Source organism: Acanthisitta chloris, unplaced genomic scaffold, assembly GCF_000695815.1.
Source record: "Acanthisitta chloris isolate BGI_N310 unplaced genomic scaffold, ASM69581v1 scaffold1176, whole genome shotgun sequence".
Taxonomy (NCBI): Eukaryota; Metazoa; Chordata; class Aves; order Passeriformes; family Acanthisittidae; genus Acanthisitta; species Acanthisitta chloris.
Window position 1 is genome coordinate 97,818 of NW_008679543.1, and position 16,843 is coordinate 114,660.

The 16,843-nt window shown below is 41.2% G+C and overlaps 1 protein-coding gene across 1 annotated transcript in view; it reads left to right on the forward strand.

Moving 5' to 3' along the window:
- The first annotated feature begins 2,499 nt into the window (after nucleotides 1-2,499).
- Nucleotides 2,500-16,843, forward strand: part of CELF4 (CUGBP, Elav-like family member 4) — an 81,444-nt gene continuing 67,100 nt past the window's right edge. The window contains exons 1-2 of the mRNA XM_009077319.1: nucleotides 2,500-2,620; nucleotides 7,343-7,422. Of these exons, the coding sequence (XP_009075567.1) occupies nucleotides 2,515-2,620; nucleotides 7,343-7,422 (186 nt within the window). The 5' untranslated portion in view covers nucleotides 2,500-2,514. The remainder of the gene's footprint in view (nucleotides 2,621-7,342; nucleotides 7,423-16,843) is intronic.

Consider the following 16,843-nt stretch of genomic DNA (forward strand, 5'->3'; position numbering starts at 1 on the left):
ACACTAGAGAGTTTTGCTGACAGAGGAGGGATGTGATTGTTTTAAAATTATATATTTATATTAGCAAAATGTGCAGTGAAAACACACAGCTATAGGAGTGCTTTTGCTGATGCAGTTTATTTGAAACAGGGGAAGCTGTTGCCAGCTTCTGTTGTGCTGAAAGTATTTAGTAGACACAAAGTTTCCAGGAAAAAATATTTGCAAGTGGTGTTCCTAGTTCATTCCCACTGCTAAGTCCCTTTCCTAAAATATCTCCCAACTCTCAGGACAGCTAGTCTCAATCACTGGGTGTCCTCTCCTCCAGTATCTGGGCAACCTTCAGACTTTGGACTGGACTCTTTTCTAAGGTTCTGTCATGCTCTAGACTGAAAGATGCCCCACATAGTGCACAGTGAACGTCAGTATCTGCCTCTCTAAGGCTTATACCTCATGTCTTGGAGTCTGTTTTGCAGGACACTTTGGCCATTGGGAAAACAAACCTTTCACATGTCCACATCACCTTCTCATGAGATAGGAACTACTCACATGGTGTTAGTAAGGGTTTTGTGCATCATTAAAGTCTGAACTTCGTGTTGCCAGCAAAGACCTCGAAATGCCCCTCTACTTCATAAATTCCAACATAAAATATCAACATTTCTTGATTTAGCATGTCTATCAGAAGGCTAATTCTGTTTTTCTCACCTACCAGAACTGCATATATACCCTTCTCAACCTATTTCTCCTACCAGTACAGCAACCTAACAGAAGGCAGCATAACTCCTTGTTTTCTGTGTGCAGTACACAGTACACTTTTTGTTGACATGGATAGCTTGACTGCAGGGTTGAAAGCTCCTAATATAGCCACTATAACTAATAACTTGATAGCCTAACTTGATAGCCACTGTATAAAAAATTATTCACATCCAAGGATGTAAAGTAATTTTCAAACTTGCAGGTGCATCTTGGAGATGGGAATTTTGATCAAACACTGGTTGAAGCAGAACAGATTGCCTATTCCAATGATTTCTCGATGAACAAAAGTGACATAAATTGCCCAATTAGTCAGCCAGAAAAGGTTTGTTACAAACCAGTGTTTCATTCAGGTTTGCATCAACCTGTACATTAAAAAATAACTAAAATTTCAAATTTATTTATTTATTTATTTATTTACATATATTTATTCAAATTGGTTACATCTGCTCTGTAAAGTGCTCAGAAAAAAACCCTCCTGGTTCACACATTTACATAGTGTTTAATGAATGATAAATAAGACATTTATGAAATCATGTGCGCATGGCCTGTTTACATACACGATGTAAACTATTTAAATTGGTTTTTTTCTTGGTGTAATGGTACTAGTCCCTGAACAGAAACCTGATCTAGAAGCATCACTCAGTGCCCTCTGAGATCTTTCTGACAATTAGTTTGTTCTGTTTTCCCCGGTGTTCTCTGAAGGTGTCTTATGAAGATCCCCAAACTTGGTATAAGTCCAAGTATAAATCATAGAAGGTTTGGGTTGAAAGAGATCTTAAAGATCATACAGTTCCAACCCTGCCTCTGGTCTTGCTCCAACAGGTCCATGTCCTTTCTGCATCGGGGACCCCAGAACTGGATACAGTACTCCACGTGGGGTCTCACAAGAGAGAAGTAGAGGGACAGAAACACCTCCCTTGACCTGCTGCCCACATTGCTTTTGTCTCAGCCCAGGATACAATTGGCTTTCTGGGCTGGAAGTGTACAGTGCTTTGTCACATTGAGCTTCCTTGTTCAAAATACAATTGTCTGCTAGCAGACCATGTCCTGCTTTGGCATGAAATGCCACCTGCTTGAGCTATCTCAGACAGCAATATTATACATTAACTTTATGTTTCAAAAAACAACTTATGTTTCAAAAACTTTGGGCTTATTTCAAATGAACTTTATAAATATATTCAAAAAACTCATCCAGACTTGTAGATACATGTCTCTGAGTGGGCATGAATGACAAATCCCCAATTTACAGGCTGTGACTTCTGTTATATCCTGATTTAAAATAGCTTATGTTAAGCATTTTTTCCCCTGCAACTAATTTAGTATTGCAAGGGGTATGAACTTATGTTATTTTTCATTTGGACTTGGTTTCTCTGTGCTAACTTTATCCATACTCCTCATGGATTGCAGTCTGAGCAATGTTGTCATTTCAGTTACTGCAACCTGACTGCAAAAATTGATCAGAAGAAATTGGTTTGGAAGACTTTGGTGCCTAGATTTTAAGAGGCAGTTATAGAGTTTATATATAGCCAAACCTTTGTTGTTTGATGGTTTGGGTTTTTTAATTTGCTAGATTATTTTCAAGTATTCACTGAAAGTCAGAGACTATTAAGGTTTTTTGAGCCAGCCACCTGAAAAGACTAGCAACTTCTGTGATATGTCACCTCAATGAAATCACTGTTTGTTTTGCATGTGATCCTGAGCCATCTTGGCTTTCACATCCCTCCTGAAATATGGTAAGCATCTCTTTATTTTGTTCCAGAAGACAGAAAACTCTTTGTGGGCATGCTCAATAAGCAGCAGTCAGAAGACGATGTGCGCAGGCTATTTGAGGCCTTTGGCAACATTGAGGAGTGCACAATCCTTCGGGGACCTGATGGTAACAGCAAAGGTAAGGTAATGGCTTGTGTTAAGCTAGATCTGATCTAAGTGCATATATCATTTTCTGGTGTTACGAAACTACCACGACGCCTCTGGGACAGCAACTCTTAATTTTGGAGGGGTCACATTTGCCCAGGGAGGTCATTACTTTGCTGGTCTCATGCTCACGCATGAGAGGGAAAAGCTTATTGGACTTTAAAACACATCTCCAGTGAGCTATGTCTCACCACACGCAAATTATTTCTTGCCCAGAGCCTCGTCTCTGAACGCAGGGTCTTTACATTCACTCAAGATGCACTCTCCCCACCCCATTGAACAGGCCAATTCATTCTTTAAAAAAGCAAAGACTGATACTTTACTTCTTGATTCACTGGCTCCATCATCTTCTCTGCTTATTTCTTACCCACCAACCCCAGGTCTTCCCCTTCTTCACTTGGTTTTTGCATGGAGTCACACCAGCCAGTGATCACAACTGCAAGGGTACAGGTGCCAGTTTAAATATTGAACTCAGTAGACCTTTATAATTTGAAACATGCAGATGCTTCATTGCAAAACTAGGTGCCTGTCCTCCTTCTGCCACTTTTTGACATCCCTTATTGCCCGGATATCACAAAAGATCCTCTGCTACAGTCCAGGTGCAGGAAAGAGGCTTCTCTCTTGAGCGGGAAGGTAACTTTTTTCCCCTCAGTCTATAGACAAAGTAACTTTGATTCTGAATAGGAAGCCCTTATCTCTTGACAGTATAATGTGCCCATTAAATATTGATCTGCATATAATATAGCATAAACTATGATGCAATGTGCAGCACCAGAGAAGAGACCAATCCTGCTGGTACAGTTCATATCTCAGTGGATATTTTGACATGTGACAACACCAACCAGCATATTTTTGCAACAGGGAGTAAAAATATGCAAATCACAGTGATACACTGAAGAATTATACTGTTATTCCATAAAAGCACTGATGGTCAAAAAGAAGCCTTAACACCAGCATGATGGGTCAGCTGTTCTATATGCATCAGCAGAGCTCAGTCTTCCTGATGTAAATGGCTGAAAATATGCTGTGGGCACCTTTCTTCAATTGTGTCATCATTTTAGTTCCACAGCACCCAAAGATGGGGTCTGCCCCACTAGGAAGCAGTAGGCTAGGATGGCTTGGAAGAACTCCAGCCATTGCAACAGCAGGCAGCTAAGCACTTTATTCACTGAACAAATCAGTAAATCGGGGAAAATGAAAAAATGTATCTGCCTGCTTCTGCCTGGAATTTTATGAAACAACATCTAATGGCAAATGAGTTATACAGAGGAAGGCATTAAAGTCTAAGATCCGAAAGAAACAAATTTCAAAGAAGATCCAAACAACAGACTTTTATTCATATTTGCTCTTTTTTTCTCTTCTTAAACAATTTCATTATAAGACAAAATCTGAGTGGCAGCTTCATATTGTTAACCAATTTAATTATTAGTGCTAGTGGGCTGCAGTCTCAGGCTGACGTTTCACTGAGCTGTTCAGGATCAATACTGAGCCTTGACAGAGTTAATATTACCAGCTTCCATTTGCTGATGCTATTTACTGAGAATGTGAAGCTCCTAATTTCCACACAGTTACGTACATGCACACACTCACACAGAGCAGTCAATCCAATGGAAAACTTAAGGCTATCTTATCTTAGGAGACAGTCAGGCAAGCCACAAGTCCCACAAAGTTATTCCCAGTCTGTAAAGTTTTCCATCTGCTAGAAACCAATATGTGACACATATTGCTTGTGAGCTACTTATTTTGGGTAAAACCCATAAGGCTTAAATTCTGCTTAAATTGAGATTTAAGCAGACTGTATAAATTCCAGATAGCAATCAGGTCCCATAGACCTCAATCCTACCCAACCCACTGTGTGAAACCCACTACGTGAAGCCCCATCAGGCACCCCTGTGTTGAGCCTGTAGGTCCTTTGGGCAGCTCCATGCAAGCACTGCTCTCAGAAGCTAGGTTGCACCTTCCCGGTTTAATGCCGCCACAGTCCAGTCATGGCCAAAATGCTGCCTGAATCTCGCCTGAAGCAGTGGGTAATGTCCTGAGCCATGAGGTATGCCCTTCAGGGTCTGCAGAAAAACATCCTGTATGGGTCACTCAGCAGTAGACACAGTGTTTGAAGAAGGTGAGCAGGGACCCAGGTGGCAGAAGAGCTAGGACTGAGTAATTTCCCTGCTTGAAATACAGTGGCTGTCTTTCTTGGGAGAGGATAGAGCAATTCTGTCACACTGGGAAAAGCTCACCAGTATGCAGCCAGGACTGCAGGAGTCATAAGGAGCAGTCCTTACGTAAGAGCCAAACGGACCAATGGAATCTGCATTGCTGCTGCTCTCTGGACAGCTATTCTTTTTTCCCTTTTGTATTTTTTTCCTCGTTCAGCAATTGTCTATCTCAATAACTTGGAAAGTAAAAATTTCCCACAGCACCCTCTGCAGTAGGAGCCTTAACGCCCTCTGCAATTATAATCACAGGGCCCAATTCTTCAGCCCTCTTCAAGCTGACGAGACAGTTCGAGCAGCCCTTCCAGCTTTGTAATGTGGAGGTAAAAAAAAAAAAAAGAAAAAAGAAAAGATTTGCTCCACTCGAAGGGACATCATTGTACCAAGAAGAGTGGCATGACTCAACGTCCGCAGCTCATGAGCTCCTGGAATCAGTCCTGGTGACAGTGGGAAAGATTATGCGCACTTTTAGTGTTGTATACAGAAGCCATCTCATTTGAACACACAATCAAAAGGGACAAAATATGAAAAACTCAGCTATTGCAATGCCATCATACACCAGTAAAACCTGAGTTTTCACTAGTCCTGCTACCTTAAAACTACTGGAAATAGTAATGTGAAGCAGGAGGGATCTTATTAAAATCTTGGGCACTAAATGAAATAAATAAAGGCCTGATACTCCCTTCATTCCCACCTTTATGCAGCTCCACTGATCCATCAGGACACTCAGCACAGGGGTGAATTTCACCTGAAAAGACTGAAGCCTTCAAAATGATAGCAACGCTGCAGCCAAAAATCCTGCTCTAAATGCAATGGGTGACTGGAACTGGAAAGCTTTTCTGTATTTGCTAATCAGCATCTTCTTTTTAGAGGCAGAGAGTACAAAAGAATATCTGCAAATAATTAAACACCCTAATTCTGGATTATCTCTGATTAATGAAGAGGAAGACACAGTATCTCAGGAGCCCGGGAATGCTGGGCTGCGATTATGTCATAATTGATCCCTATTGTTTCCAGCTGAAGTTTATATATCTCATTTTCTCATGATTGTGTCCTCTCAGCTCCTTATAAATTAGATCCAACTATTCGTAATAATTGTTGGGCTTTTCCTGAAATACAGTCTGAGCACAGTGCTGAGAGAGTAACACAAAGTGAAGGGATTCTAATACTAAGCTAGTTTAACATATGCGCACTATTTTTAGAAGAAGCTATCACTACTTTCTTCAGCCTCACTTCTATCTGCCTGCAGTGATGGTTTTGGGGACTTTTGGGGTTCATTCTTCTAGTTTGCAAGTTCTATTGATTCATTTTTCCTGCACTGTACGGATCCATAAGGGTGTGTGGACCTTCCAAAGATGCTGCAATGACAAAAAAGGAGAGCCATCCCCCTGTCAGGACTGGCACCTCACGGACAGCAATCTGCACCCCTTCAAGGAAATAGTGATGCCTTTGCAAATTTATTATAAGCTTAAAAGTCTTTGATAGCAGTAGATAGGGATGGAAGCCAGAACTTCTCAGATCTCTCCCAATCTGTTCCAAAAACCACCTTAGCATATGCATATTACCCTTCCTCTCTCTGAGTCAGTTTGCTTGTAGCTAGGAGTGTGGGCAATACTTTCCCCCACTCTAGTGGTGTGTGTCACCCTTCAAAGTGTTGATCATTTCTGCACTCCAGCACATATTCATAAGTGCACCTTTCTGCCCTAAAACGTTATGTAAGGGTTCAGTGTGAGATTCCTCACATGTCAGTGCAGGCCAGAGAAGCACTACCTCCATTCCTCTAATGTCCAGAAGAGACCTCCTATGCAGACACTGGTACTGCAGCTATGAAAGGCTGAGATTCAAATTTGGTGGTGGCAGGATGGTAATAATCACATATGTACCTCTCCCACTCCTGACACTTCATCAGAAGCTCTCTCAAGCTTTGTTAGGCCAAAATTTCTTGGAGCAAAGACAAGCCCTGGGTGGTCTGTCATGGAGTTCCACCAAACAGTGATATGATAAGGTACCTCATAGGTTTGAAGTAGTGTGAATGCTGTCTGTACATTTAGCCTGTGGTTGCTTGTATCAAGTATGCATAGCTTTCTGATAACTGATACACACTTCTGTACTGTTTATGATAACCCCAGAGGGAGGAACAGTCAGCATTAAGCCTAATACAAATAAAAGAAAATTAATTGTCACCCAATAAATTGTATAATTGTGCAAAATTCTGCCATGGGAAGCTGTGGAGGTCAAAACATGAGTAGATTCAAAATGTAATCGATCAGTTTATGTCTGTTAGAACTCATTAAAAGCAGTGGGCAAATTCTGGATACAGCTTTGTCTTAAGATGTCCTCAGGCTGCTGATGGCTGGACTCTGGCAAGGACTGGGACACATTTTTTTGGTATACTTTCTCCACAACCATATTTATTGGCCAGTTAGATGGACTTTCGTGATATCCATGGAACTTTTCTTATACTCTTCTTTTTCCTCTTCCAGGGTGTGCATTTGTGAAATACTCTTCACATGCAGAGGCCCAAGCTGCCATCAATGCCTTGCATGGCAGCCAGACAATGCCGGTGAGTAGCTCTGTAACACGGGCAAGTGAGGATTGGTCCAGCCTTGGCTGCTCTGTGGCCTGATTGAGGAGGAGGGATGATTTATCTATGCTTTGCAATTCATCATCCAGGAAGGCTCAGGGCCTTGGATGTGCTTAATTCATCAGTGGAAAGGCTAGGATGGCACTGTCATTCCTCACAGGCACAGAACCCCAAGGGGTGCTGTGTTCTGTCACCAGCAGTTTTGAAGACCTGATAAAAAGGCATATGGTTCACAGATGCCAAAACCTTTGGGTCAGACTCACCATGAGTGTAACCTTTCAAGTTTCAGAGGGAGAAATCAACTAGAAACTTGTGTCTAAAGGCTTCTTTGTTTTCCTTGCTCAAAGAGTCCCTGTCTCTAGGCAAAGGATAAAGAACTTTTTACCAATGTTAGCAGAAAGCAGCATGCTCACATGATGGTACTAGGAGCTAGAGAAAAATCACACAACAATGGACACCTCTCACTGCTACCACAAAAGCACCTACTTAGGCATCAATGTGGTCCCCTACATCTGCCTTTTGAAAGTGTGTCAGATCAGCTACTGGATCTTCAGGAAATATTTGAAGGATCATTTCACTTGCACAAATATTTAGTAATATGAGGTTTCAAGTCTGATATTTCAAGAAAATAGAAATGCATATGTCTTTTTTATGCAAACAGATATTTGTACACCATCATGAGACACCGAGGAATGTAAGGCATTCCACTGTTAGCAAGGAAAGACAATCTGGTCCAACATATTTTGGTTTATTATAATAGTATATTATTTTTATTACACATTATTCACAGTGTAAATCATGAAAGGCTAACAAGCATGCCAACAACTTAGAAAGAATAAAAGAAAGCTCAATTAAAAATATTTGAGAGTGTAAAATCTCCCTTTAAGTAAGAGACTTCAATGTAAATTCATTCATTTATGCAAAAAAGTTTAAAGTGGGCTCAGCAGATTTTTCTCTAGGTCTTTGCAGGGAACAAAAATGGAAAATTCTTTACAAGGGAAAAGGTTTCTAAAACTAGCAAATCATCAAGATCTCACTTTTTGGAATGCCATCTTAGACAAATCAGTTTTAAAATGGTACATGTTTACCAATGATGTTACTGAAAAAGATCTCCTAAAAGATAGGGGGCTCACAGTTTTGAAGTACTACAATACTTTTAGTAACCTCTTCCTGGAAAGTTCCTTCTAACAAAACCAGATGTTGAGCTTGTGTTGACATCTCATAGTGAAATATTCTTTCCTGAGGCAGGTCAAAGAGATGCTTTTAATGCCTTTCTTTCAAACTTTGACCGAAAGTGCTAGTGTCTGCAATTTGACATCAAGAATTTCAATTCCATAGGATGTGACACCCTAAAAAGGTTTAATAAAAAGCCAGTCTGCATCCTAAAAATCTTGTAAACTCCTGTGACAAAGGTGAGAGGAAAACAGGAGAAAACAGACAAAACCCAAGGAGAGTTGAAGATTTTACCTAGATCTAGTATGCCCCAAATATTCCTTTTCTTCTCCAGACCTTTCCTTTACCTACTTTCAGAACACCTTGGATAAGAAAAAAGTACTCATCTCTCAACCACCTGGAAACAAATTACTATTCCATCCTGGTGGTGTCGGCTGAGTTTATGACTTACAAAACAATTGAGATTTTGGACATTTCATGGGTCAGTTTCATAGGACCATTTTTCCTCTTGACTTATTCAGCTCAAATACCTGTTATAAAAATGTTCTTGATTAACCAGATCTGGGCATCTGGAAAAGCATCATAATTTAACAATTACTAGATTCACATCCTAGACTCACAGTCAAGTTTCCATGTCTTCAAGTTTCCATGAATTGGCTGAACCACAGCAGCAGTCCAAGTACCTACCACAGGAAAAAGAAGAAGGAAATTATTAATTTCATCCTCTTCATTATAAGCTAAGTTACGTGGTGTTGCCTTGTGTCTCCCATGAGCTACAAGCAGGCATGCAGCATGGTCAGCTGCCATACCTCAGCAGACTCACGAGGACCTGCTGAGTGACCAACACTCAATGAAGACATGGAGCACAAACTGTTTTTCCCACAGTGGCTCAAAATTTCTAAGGCGCTTTGAATGAGATAGGCCAAATCCTGCAAGGATATCTGTTCTAGTTCTCCTTTTCATGGTACTTCGGGGTGTGCAGCATCGTTCAGGGCTTGGAGGTTCACGGGGAAATGCAGCCACCTCGTGGTAAGATGTTGACACAGTCCTCGTCCTTGGGAAGGAGGGGGGCATTGCTGCCATCTTCCTTCAACTCCCTTCCATTTCTCTCACCGTTAGAACTGGCCTCATCTGTCCAGTTGCGATGCCAACTCAACGTTGTTCCTGTGGTTCAGCCAATTTAAGCGTCTCTTGGCTCATCCTCATGTATCACCAACAGGGCATCCATCATCATTCTTGTCAGGTCTCGAGCTGTTTGTTCCTGCAGCAGACTCCTGTTTCTCCACAGCTGTCAGGATTATTGCTCTTCTGTGACTTCCTGTTCACACAACATATGTTGCCTAATAGTTTCAAAAGGCAACTTTCTTTTATGAAAGTATTTTTCCTTTTTGTTTAATTAGCCTTACCTTCAACAGGTGCCTGACCATCATCCATCACAAGCCAACACCTCTATGCAAGGCACTTGTTTCTCCTAAGGGTCCACCAAACAGTTTTCCAATTTTTACACAATCTTTAGAAATAGGTTTCCCCAAGTTCCTTACTTTTCAGCAGGCCCAAGGTTCCTTCTTTACTTACCTGTCAAGATAGCCTTATTTTTGTCTTTTTAGATCATATTGCTTATCAGCTCATCAACTTTATGATAGTGTTTTTCTTGATCTCTCTAGCCTCCTTCATAACAGTTTATAATTTTCATATACTTTTGCATGTGTTTATAATATATTTATAGCAAATATATGCCCTGTACTTTTGGCTTCATTTACTCCATCCCCTCCTGTCTGTGTTTCCTATCCATATGGGCACATAAATGGGATTCTTCCTATCATTCTCTTCCCTTCCTCAACCAAGCCTTGTCCCTAACAGCTTTATCCACCAACACAAATTCAGCTGCTATTGCTATAGTGACAACTTGCAGATCTCATTTTTCTACTGCAGGGCTGACTCCTGTCCAAAGCAAAATCTTGGCCAGCCATTCCAGCATCTCCTGGTGGATGTTTAGCTGTCAGATCAAGCCAATATGTATAAAACAGAGCTCTTGAACTTTTTCTCCCAAAACCTGTCTCTCCTTTCCTCGACCTCCATTCTCAGTCACTGTGGACAATATTATCCTTGTACCTATCAGTCATGCTGCTTCCTAGGCATCATCTTCAGCTTGATTTTCTCCATCTCCATATCTTCATCTCCAGGCGATGGCCAAATGTTGAGAGCCATTCTGTACAATGCATAAATCTAAGATGTGGTTTTGTCCATCCACTGACACCGAATAAACTCACCTCCACACTTCATAGAACCATTATGAAATGGGTTGGAATGTACCTTAAAGATCATCTGGTTCCAACACCCCAGCCATGGGCAGAAACACCTTCCACTAGACCCGGCTGTTCTGAGCACCATCCAACCTAGCCTTGAACTTTTCCAGGGATGGGGTATCCACAACTTCTCTGCACAATCTGTTCCAGCACCTAGCCAACCACACAGTAACAAATTTCTTCTAGATATCTGACCTAAACCTGCCCTCTTTCAGTTTGAAGCCATACCCCCTTGCATTGTCTCTCCAGGCCCTTGTCCAAAGTCCCTCTCTAGCTCTCTTGTAGCCCTTTAGGTATTGGAAGGTGCTGTAAGGTCTCCCCAGAAGAAGGCCTGTTCTCCAGGTTGACCAACCCCAACCCTTTCTGCCTATCTTCACAGGAGATGTGCTCCAGCCCTCTAAGCATCTTTGTGGTCTCCTCTGGACTCAATCCAACTGATACATGTCCTTTCTAATTTGTGGGCTTCAGAACTGGATGCAGCACTGCAGGTGGGGTCTTGAGAGAGTGGAGTAGAGGGGCAGAATCATGCATACCAAAATCACGGCAGACTTCATCCTACCCAGAAACTACACAGGGTTAAAACATCTAGTACTGTTGCACCTGTTTCACCATCTCACCTACTGTGGCAACTCAGAATTTCTTTGATTATGAATTAATTTCTGGAAGGGGTAAAATGTTACTGTCATTTAAATTTTCTTCATAGAGGTGAGAAGATGTGGAGTGTCATTCATTTGATTTAGGTTTAACAGTCTAAAAGGTTGTGATCTATTCTAACTGTCTTCTAGGTTTCCTACAGAAAGGAGAGAGAGAGAGAGAGAGACGTTCCAGAGATTTGTGCATTCTTCCCTTTATCTTTGTTTGCTAGAATGGGCAAAATCACCTTCTGGGCATACCTGTCCCTTTCATTAATTATAATGGATAACTCAATAACAGCCTTAGACTGAATACCTGAAGTGGGACTCATTTCACCTAATTTGAGACTTCCAGAAGTTAAGGAACTATGTCTGAAGTTGTCATCTAAGTTTCTATTATAGTCAATAGAGAGAAATAGATACCTCTGGAGGAATTTTATTTTACAGAAATAGATTTTGAAACCTGTCAAACCAAAACTCAAATAGAAATATGCTTTTTAGCTAATTTTAGATGTCAGTTTCCTATGGTCTGGCAGTTTCAAAATAGAGGTTCTTCATCCGAAGTGCAACTTAGAATGAAAAAGGACCCATACTTCTTAAAAACAAAAGCTAAAAATAGTACAGCTTAGAGTGAATACTTAACTTCATGCCCAATGCCAGGAGACCTGAAATCTGTCCTGCATGTTTGTTGCCCAAATAATGCAATTTGGGATTCAGAAACCAGGCATCCCACAACAGAGTCCCCTGACTCCTGTTCCATTAGATGTGCTGTGAACTTGCTTAACACACCAATTGTCAGCACTATGTTAATTCCATATGTTTCTTTAATTAATGATATTTAAGGCCATTGAGACCTCCAGAATTCTGTAAGGTGGTTTCTCCCACCATACAAGCCAAGTCCTCTTTTGTTTTACTGTAGATAACTGCAGCAGCTTGGCCAAACTACAGCATTTCTTCTGCACCCAGACAATGGCATCCCAAATCTATCTATGCCTGGCTGATAATCTTCCATGAAAATTACTTTTCAGATAGAATCCTTGGTTTTATGAAAAGAAGGAAAAAATGTGATACTTGGATAAAAGCACTGAACAGATGTCTGCCTTTCAGAGCAAGATTCAGTTTAGTTAAACTTTGAAAAACCAGAACTACTGCAATCCAAAACTTTCTTAACTTGGAGGTTTTCATTTCAACATCTTCCTGTGCAGCTCTTATCAACACAAATGACAAATACAACTTTAAATCTCTGTTCAGGAGCCACCTATATCAAATTATGTAATTATTAGTCAGTGTTGCTAGACAACAGATGATTAGATCTCTAGTCGTTGTATTTAGCACTTTTATATTACGCAAGAAAACATGAATGAAACACCACCTTGAGCAAGGTCTTTGGAAGTCCACCCATTGCACAAAATTTCCCAGTCAGGCATGGTTAATAGTCAGCTGAAAGAATTGTCTTCTTTCCTCAGACAATATACTATCTGCCCTCTCATATCATAAGAGATTTAATCCTATTAATTAAGATGAAGGGATTTCTCACCTGTTTGGTTTATTGGGAAGAGCAACTTAAATATGAGATTATCAAAAAATGCCCCGAAAGTCACAGAATGCTTTAGGTTAGAAGGGACTAGTTCTAATCCCTTGACATGGGCAGGAAAGCCACACACTAGACCAGGACTTAAAATTGTCAGTATGTCATGTGCAATGGCCTCTTTTAAACTAATGGCAAACAGGGCACTGTTCTCATCTTCCTGGCTTTGGATGCTCAGGCACCCCACCAAAGAAACCCACCCCAGCTCCAATTAATGGTTACTATTATTATTACTGTGCATTCCTATGGCACAGTTATGACTTTGCGAAGCTGTGTGAAGTTGCCTTCAGACACAGCCCCATTACAGAAACTGGCTAAGCAGCTGTGCTCACCCCCTGTCAACACAGCAGAGGAATATTTGGGTGAATTAGGGATAGAGGGGAAAGCAGTAAGAGTCTGCAGAAAAAGCTCTGAGCAGGTGGAGGAAAGAAGGAAAATAGGCCTTTGTGGGCATGATGAAGTTGTAGCCTGGGCACAGCACTCACAGAGCGGTGGGGAAGCAGCAGTTATTATGCAAGCACACTGGCACCAAAGCGCTGAGTCGGCAGAAACTCCCTGGGAGGAGCAGCATGGTGGCTTCAGTGAGTGGGGGGCCACAATGCTGTAGATCAGCTGAGGTATTTTTAACAATTATTTTGATATAAACAGCTCTGAACTTGAGGAGCTCCATGTAAATGGGAAGCAGTGGGGCTTGTAATTAGATTTGTGTACACTTTCATAAATTGCTGGAAAACATCAAAGCCATGATAGAAGGCTGTGGTGCACTTTATTTCCTTCTTCTGTTCTTCTGTTAATTGAATGGTTGATGTGTGGATAGGAAGTGTTGGCTTCGCAGAGTACTATTTACAGACCCGCTGACAGCTGCACTGTGAAAATTAACAGGAACAGAGCAGCCTCTGTCACAGCTCTTCCCATGAGGGACTTGCTTCAAATTAGATCATTTCTTTCATAGGAGAAACTTTACTCATTGCTCCTCCCTTCTTCACAATTACGCACACGCATCCAGCTGCACACTCCCTTTCTCCCTTCAGGCTCATGGCAGCCTTTAGTGCTCAAAAAAAAAAAATTTGTCATTTCCACAAAGTTAGGGGAGTTAGGCTGCTGCTTAAAAGTTGTGGCATATTCCACTTCCAGCAAGACACATTCCTCAGGAAGTCATCCAAATCTGTGAGCTGAATGCATGAAGGTACAGCTTCATGTTTGCAGGTCTTGCCTCAACCAGAACATGCTCTTCACTCCCTGAGAAACTCTGGTAGACATCCTCGTAGGCTACTACTATGGAAATGTGGTTATTGTTGGTCTTAAATGGAATTGCTCTGTGCTATGCACTATACAAACCTCTGACAGGACAGTTTCCACACTCAGCAGTTTAAACGGGCTGACGGAATTATGTCAAAGTGTTGGTCAAAGTATAAAACTTTGAGGTCATCTGTAGTCTTATTACACTTTTGTTGTTGGAGAGAGACTAGGAGAGACATCATAGAGACTCAGAGAGACATCTGCCTTGAGTAGTTCGGGGTTTAGAATAGATGCCCAAATAGGCTGCAGTTAGGTCATCTGAATGCCTCTCTAATAGACAAGACATAAGCAAAAGAAGCAACAACAAAATGTCTGGTAGTGAACTAGTCTTATACCTAATCACTATATTTAGCTAGTTCTTAGCCAAAGCGACAGCAATTCTTGCTCTTAGTCCCAGTAGAGAAGTAACAGCCAGTGAATCCTTGATCATTTAAATCTTAATACTTACTTGTATCTGGAAAACACAGAATTAAGGACATCAAACTTGAAAACATCAGTTCACCACCTCTCTTCCCAAAAATGTCTTCAAAATATCCTGGTAACATAAATAGAACCATAGACAAACCTATAGAGCAAATAGATAACAATCAAATAGGTCATGATTCAAAGTATCAATTAACCAACAAAATTTACTCTCATTGATATTCCATCATCTATTTAAGTTCTCAATTAATATAAGCCATCTTGTGAGAGTCAGTAGAGAGCGAGTTGCTGAATCCCTCAGGCTGTCAGGGTGAATAGGAAATGGGAAAGTCATAAGACTTCAGTTTTACATGACCACAGAAATATAAAGGGGAGATTTTTAAAGGTAATTCCAGGTGCAAGTTGATGAAAGTCCAGCATCTAAGTGCTCTTCGTGACTCACAGCTGATTTTACCCTAAGGTTACTAGAACAAAGTCACAAAGTCTAGGGCAGAGTAGGGTACCATCAATGCAAGTTCATCTGTTAAAACCAATAAAGAAGGCTGAGGCCTGGTTTTACGCTCCTGAAGTTGAAGAAGTTGATGAATGAGAATGGGGATGCCAACTCTGACCCATATTTTTCTCTTTACTGTTGGTCTTGTGCTCTCTAAAGAGCATGGATTCCTTGGAATGTCTTTGTGTATGACACGGACTGGGTTGTATAACTCAGGGCTAAACACAGCACATGCATTCCTTTATTTCTGTATTAGGAAATAGTAGTATCTTAGGAACACATTGATAATTCACCAGCAGCAGACCTGGCCTTCTTTCCAGTAATGAATTATTTTTCTGAATATGCTGCCTAAACACCATTTATAAAGGCATGCGCTGACCTTTGGGATGAAAAAAAGCAGTGGACATGTAATACCTAGATGTTAATTTGCAGTAGTTTCTTCCATCAATGTCTAATGGCTCTTAGTAGCTCAGCCTTGCTTTTCCTTGGACAGCAAGTCCTGGATGGAGGGGGACCAAGACTCATCCCATCCCACTACTGCCATCAAGATAGCTGATTCTACAAGTTTTGGGACAGCAGTTTCCCAGTGTTACCATAATTTCTCGTAATTCTTTTTATGAAGAATAAAATAGTGAGACTGTGTTCCCTGCGTCTCCCCTAGTTTCATAAATGAACTAATTAATCATACGTTTCTGGGTCCCAGAATAGAAATCCAGGCAGCCTGGCTGCCTGACAGGGGGTATGAATCATACTGGCACCAAAGATGGCCTTCACTTTTCTAATCATATCTGGATAGTCACACAGTCATCTAGCAGGACAATGAAGTGACCTGTGGGACATGGCAGGCTTCACTTGCCATCTTCCCTGGGCTTTCTTTCTCCTTCAGAGCCACAGCATTCATCACCTTCAAACAGAATACAAGTGGTAGTTGCTCATGAGCCTCACAACCTCACTCTAGACAAAAGGATTTAATTGGCCGCATGACATCTCTTTACAGATCCAGGGGGAGTTGAGAACTAAAGCAACAGCCATAGAGGTGGCCACAGGAAAGTGGGAGCAAGACCATGCCACTGCTGAGAGTTGCCCAAGTCCTGGTGCTAGCAGCAGTCCCTCAGAGTCTCACTGCACTCAATCCTTGTTTTGTCTGGATTAGATTAAGACTTGTGGGGGCTAAAATAATTCACAAGCACTGACATTTCTAAGATATCAGAGACATTGATAAGCCTCCAGCCTGGCAGACATAAAATGCTCCCTGCCTGCCAGCGGAATTCCCAGCCTACTGGAGTGTGCTACGTCAGGCATCACCACCTTCCTCAAATAAGGACTAAAGATGTCAGCAGTCTTTACCTCTCTGCTTGCTTTGGGTGTATTTCTTTCTTCCCCTTTTTTCCTTCCTCTATCCTTTGATCATTTATATCAGTGAGATCTTTCTACATAGTTAACTAGGCTCTGCATCAGCATTAAATCATTCCGAATGCACCTAATT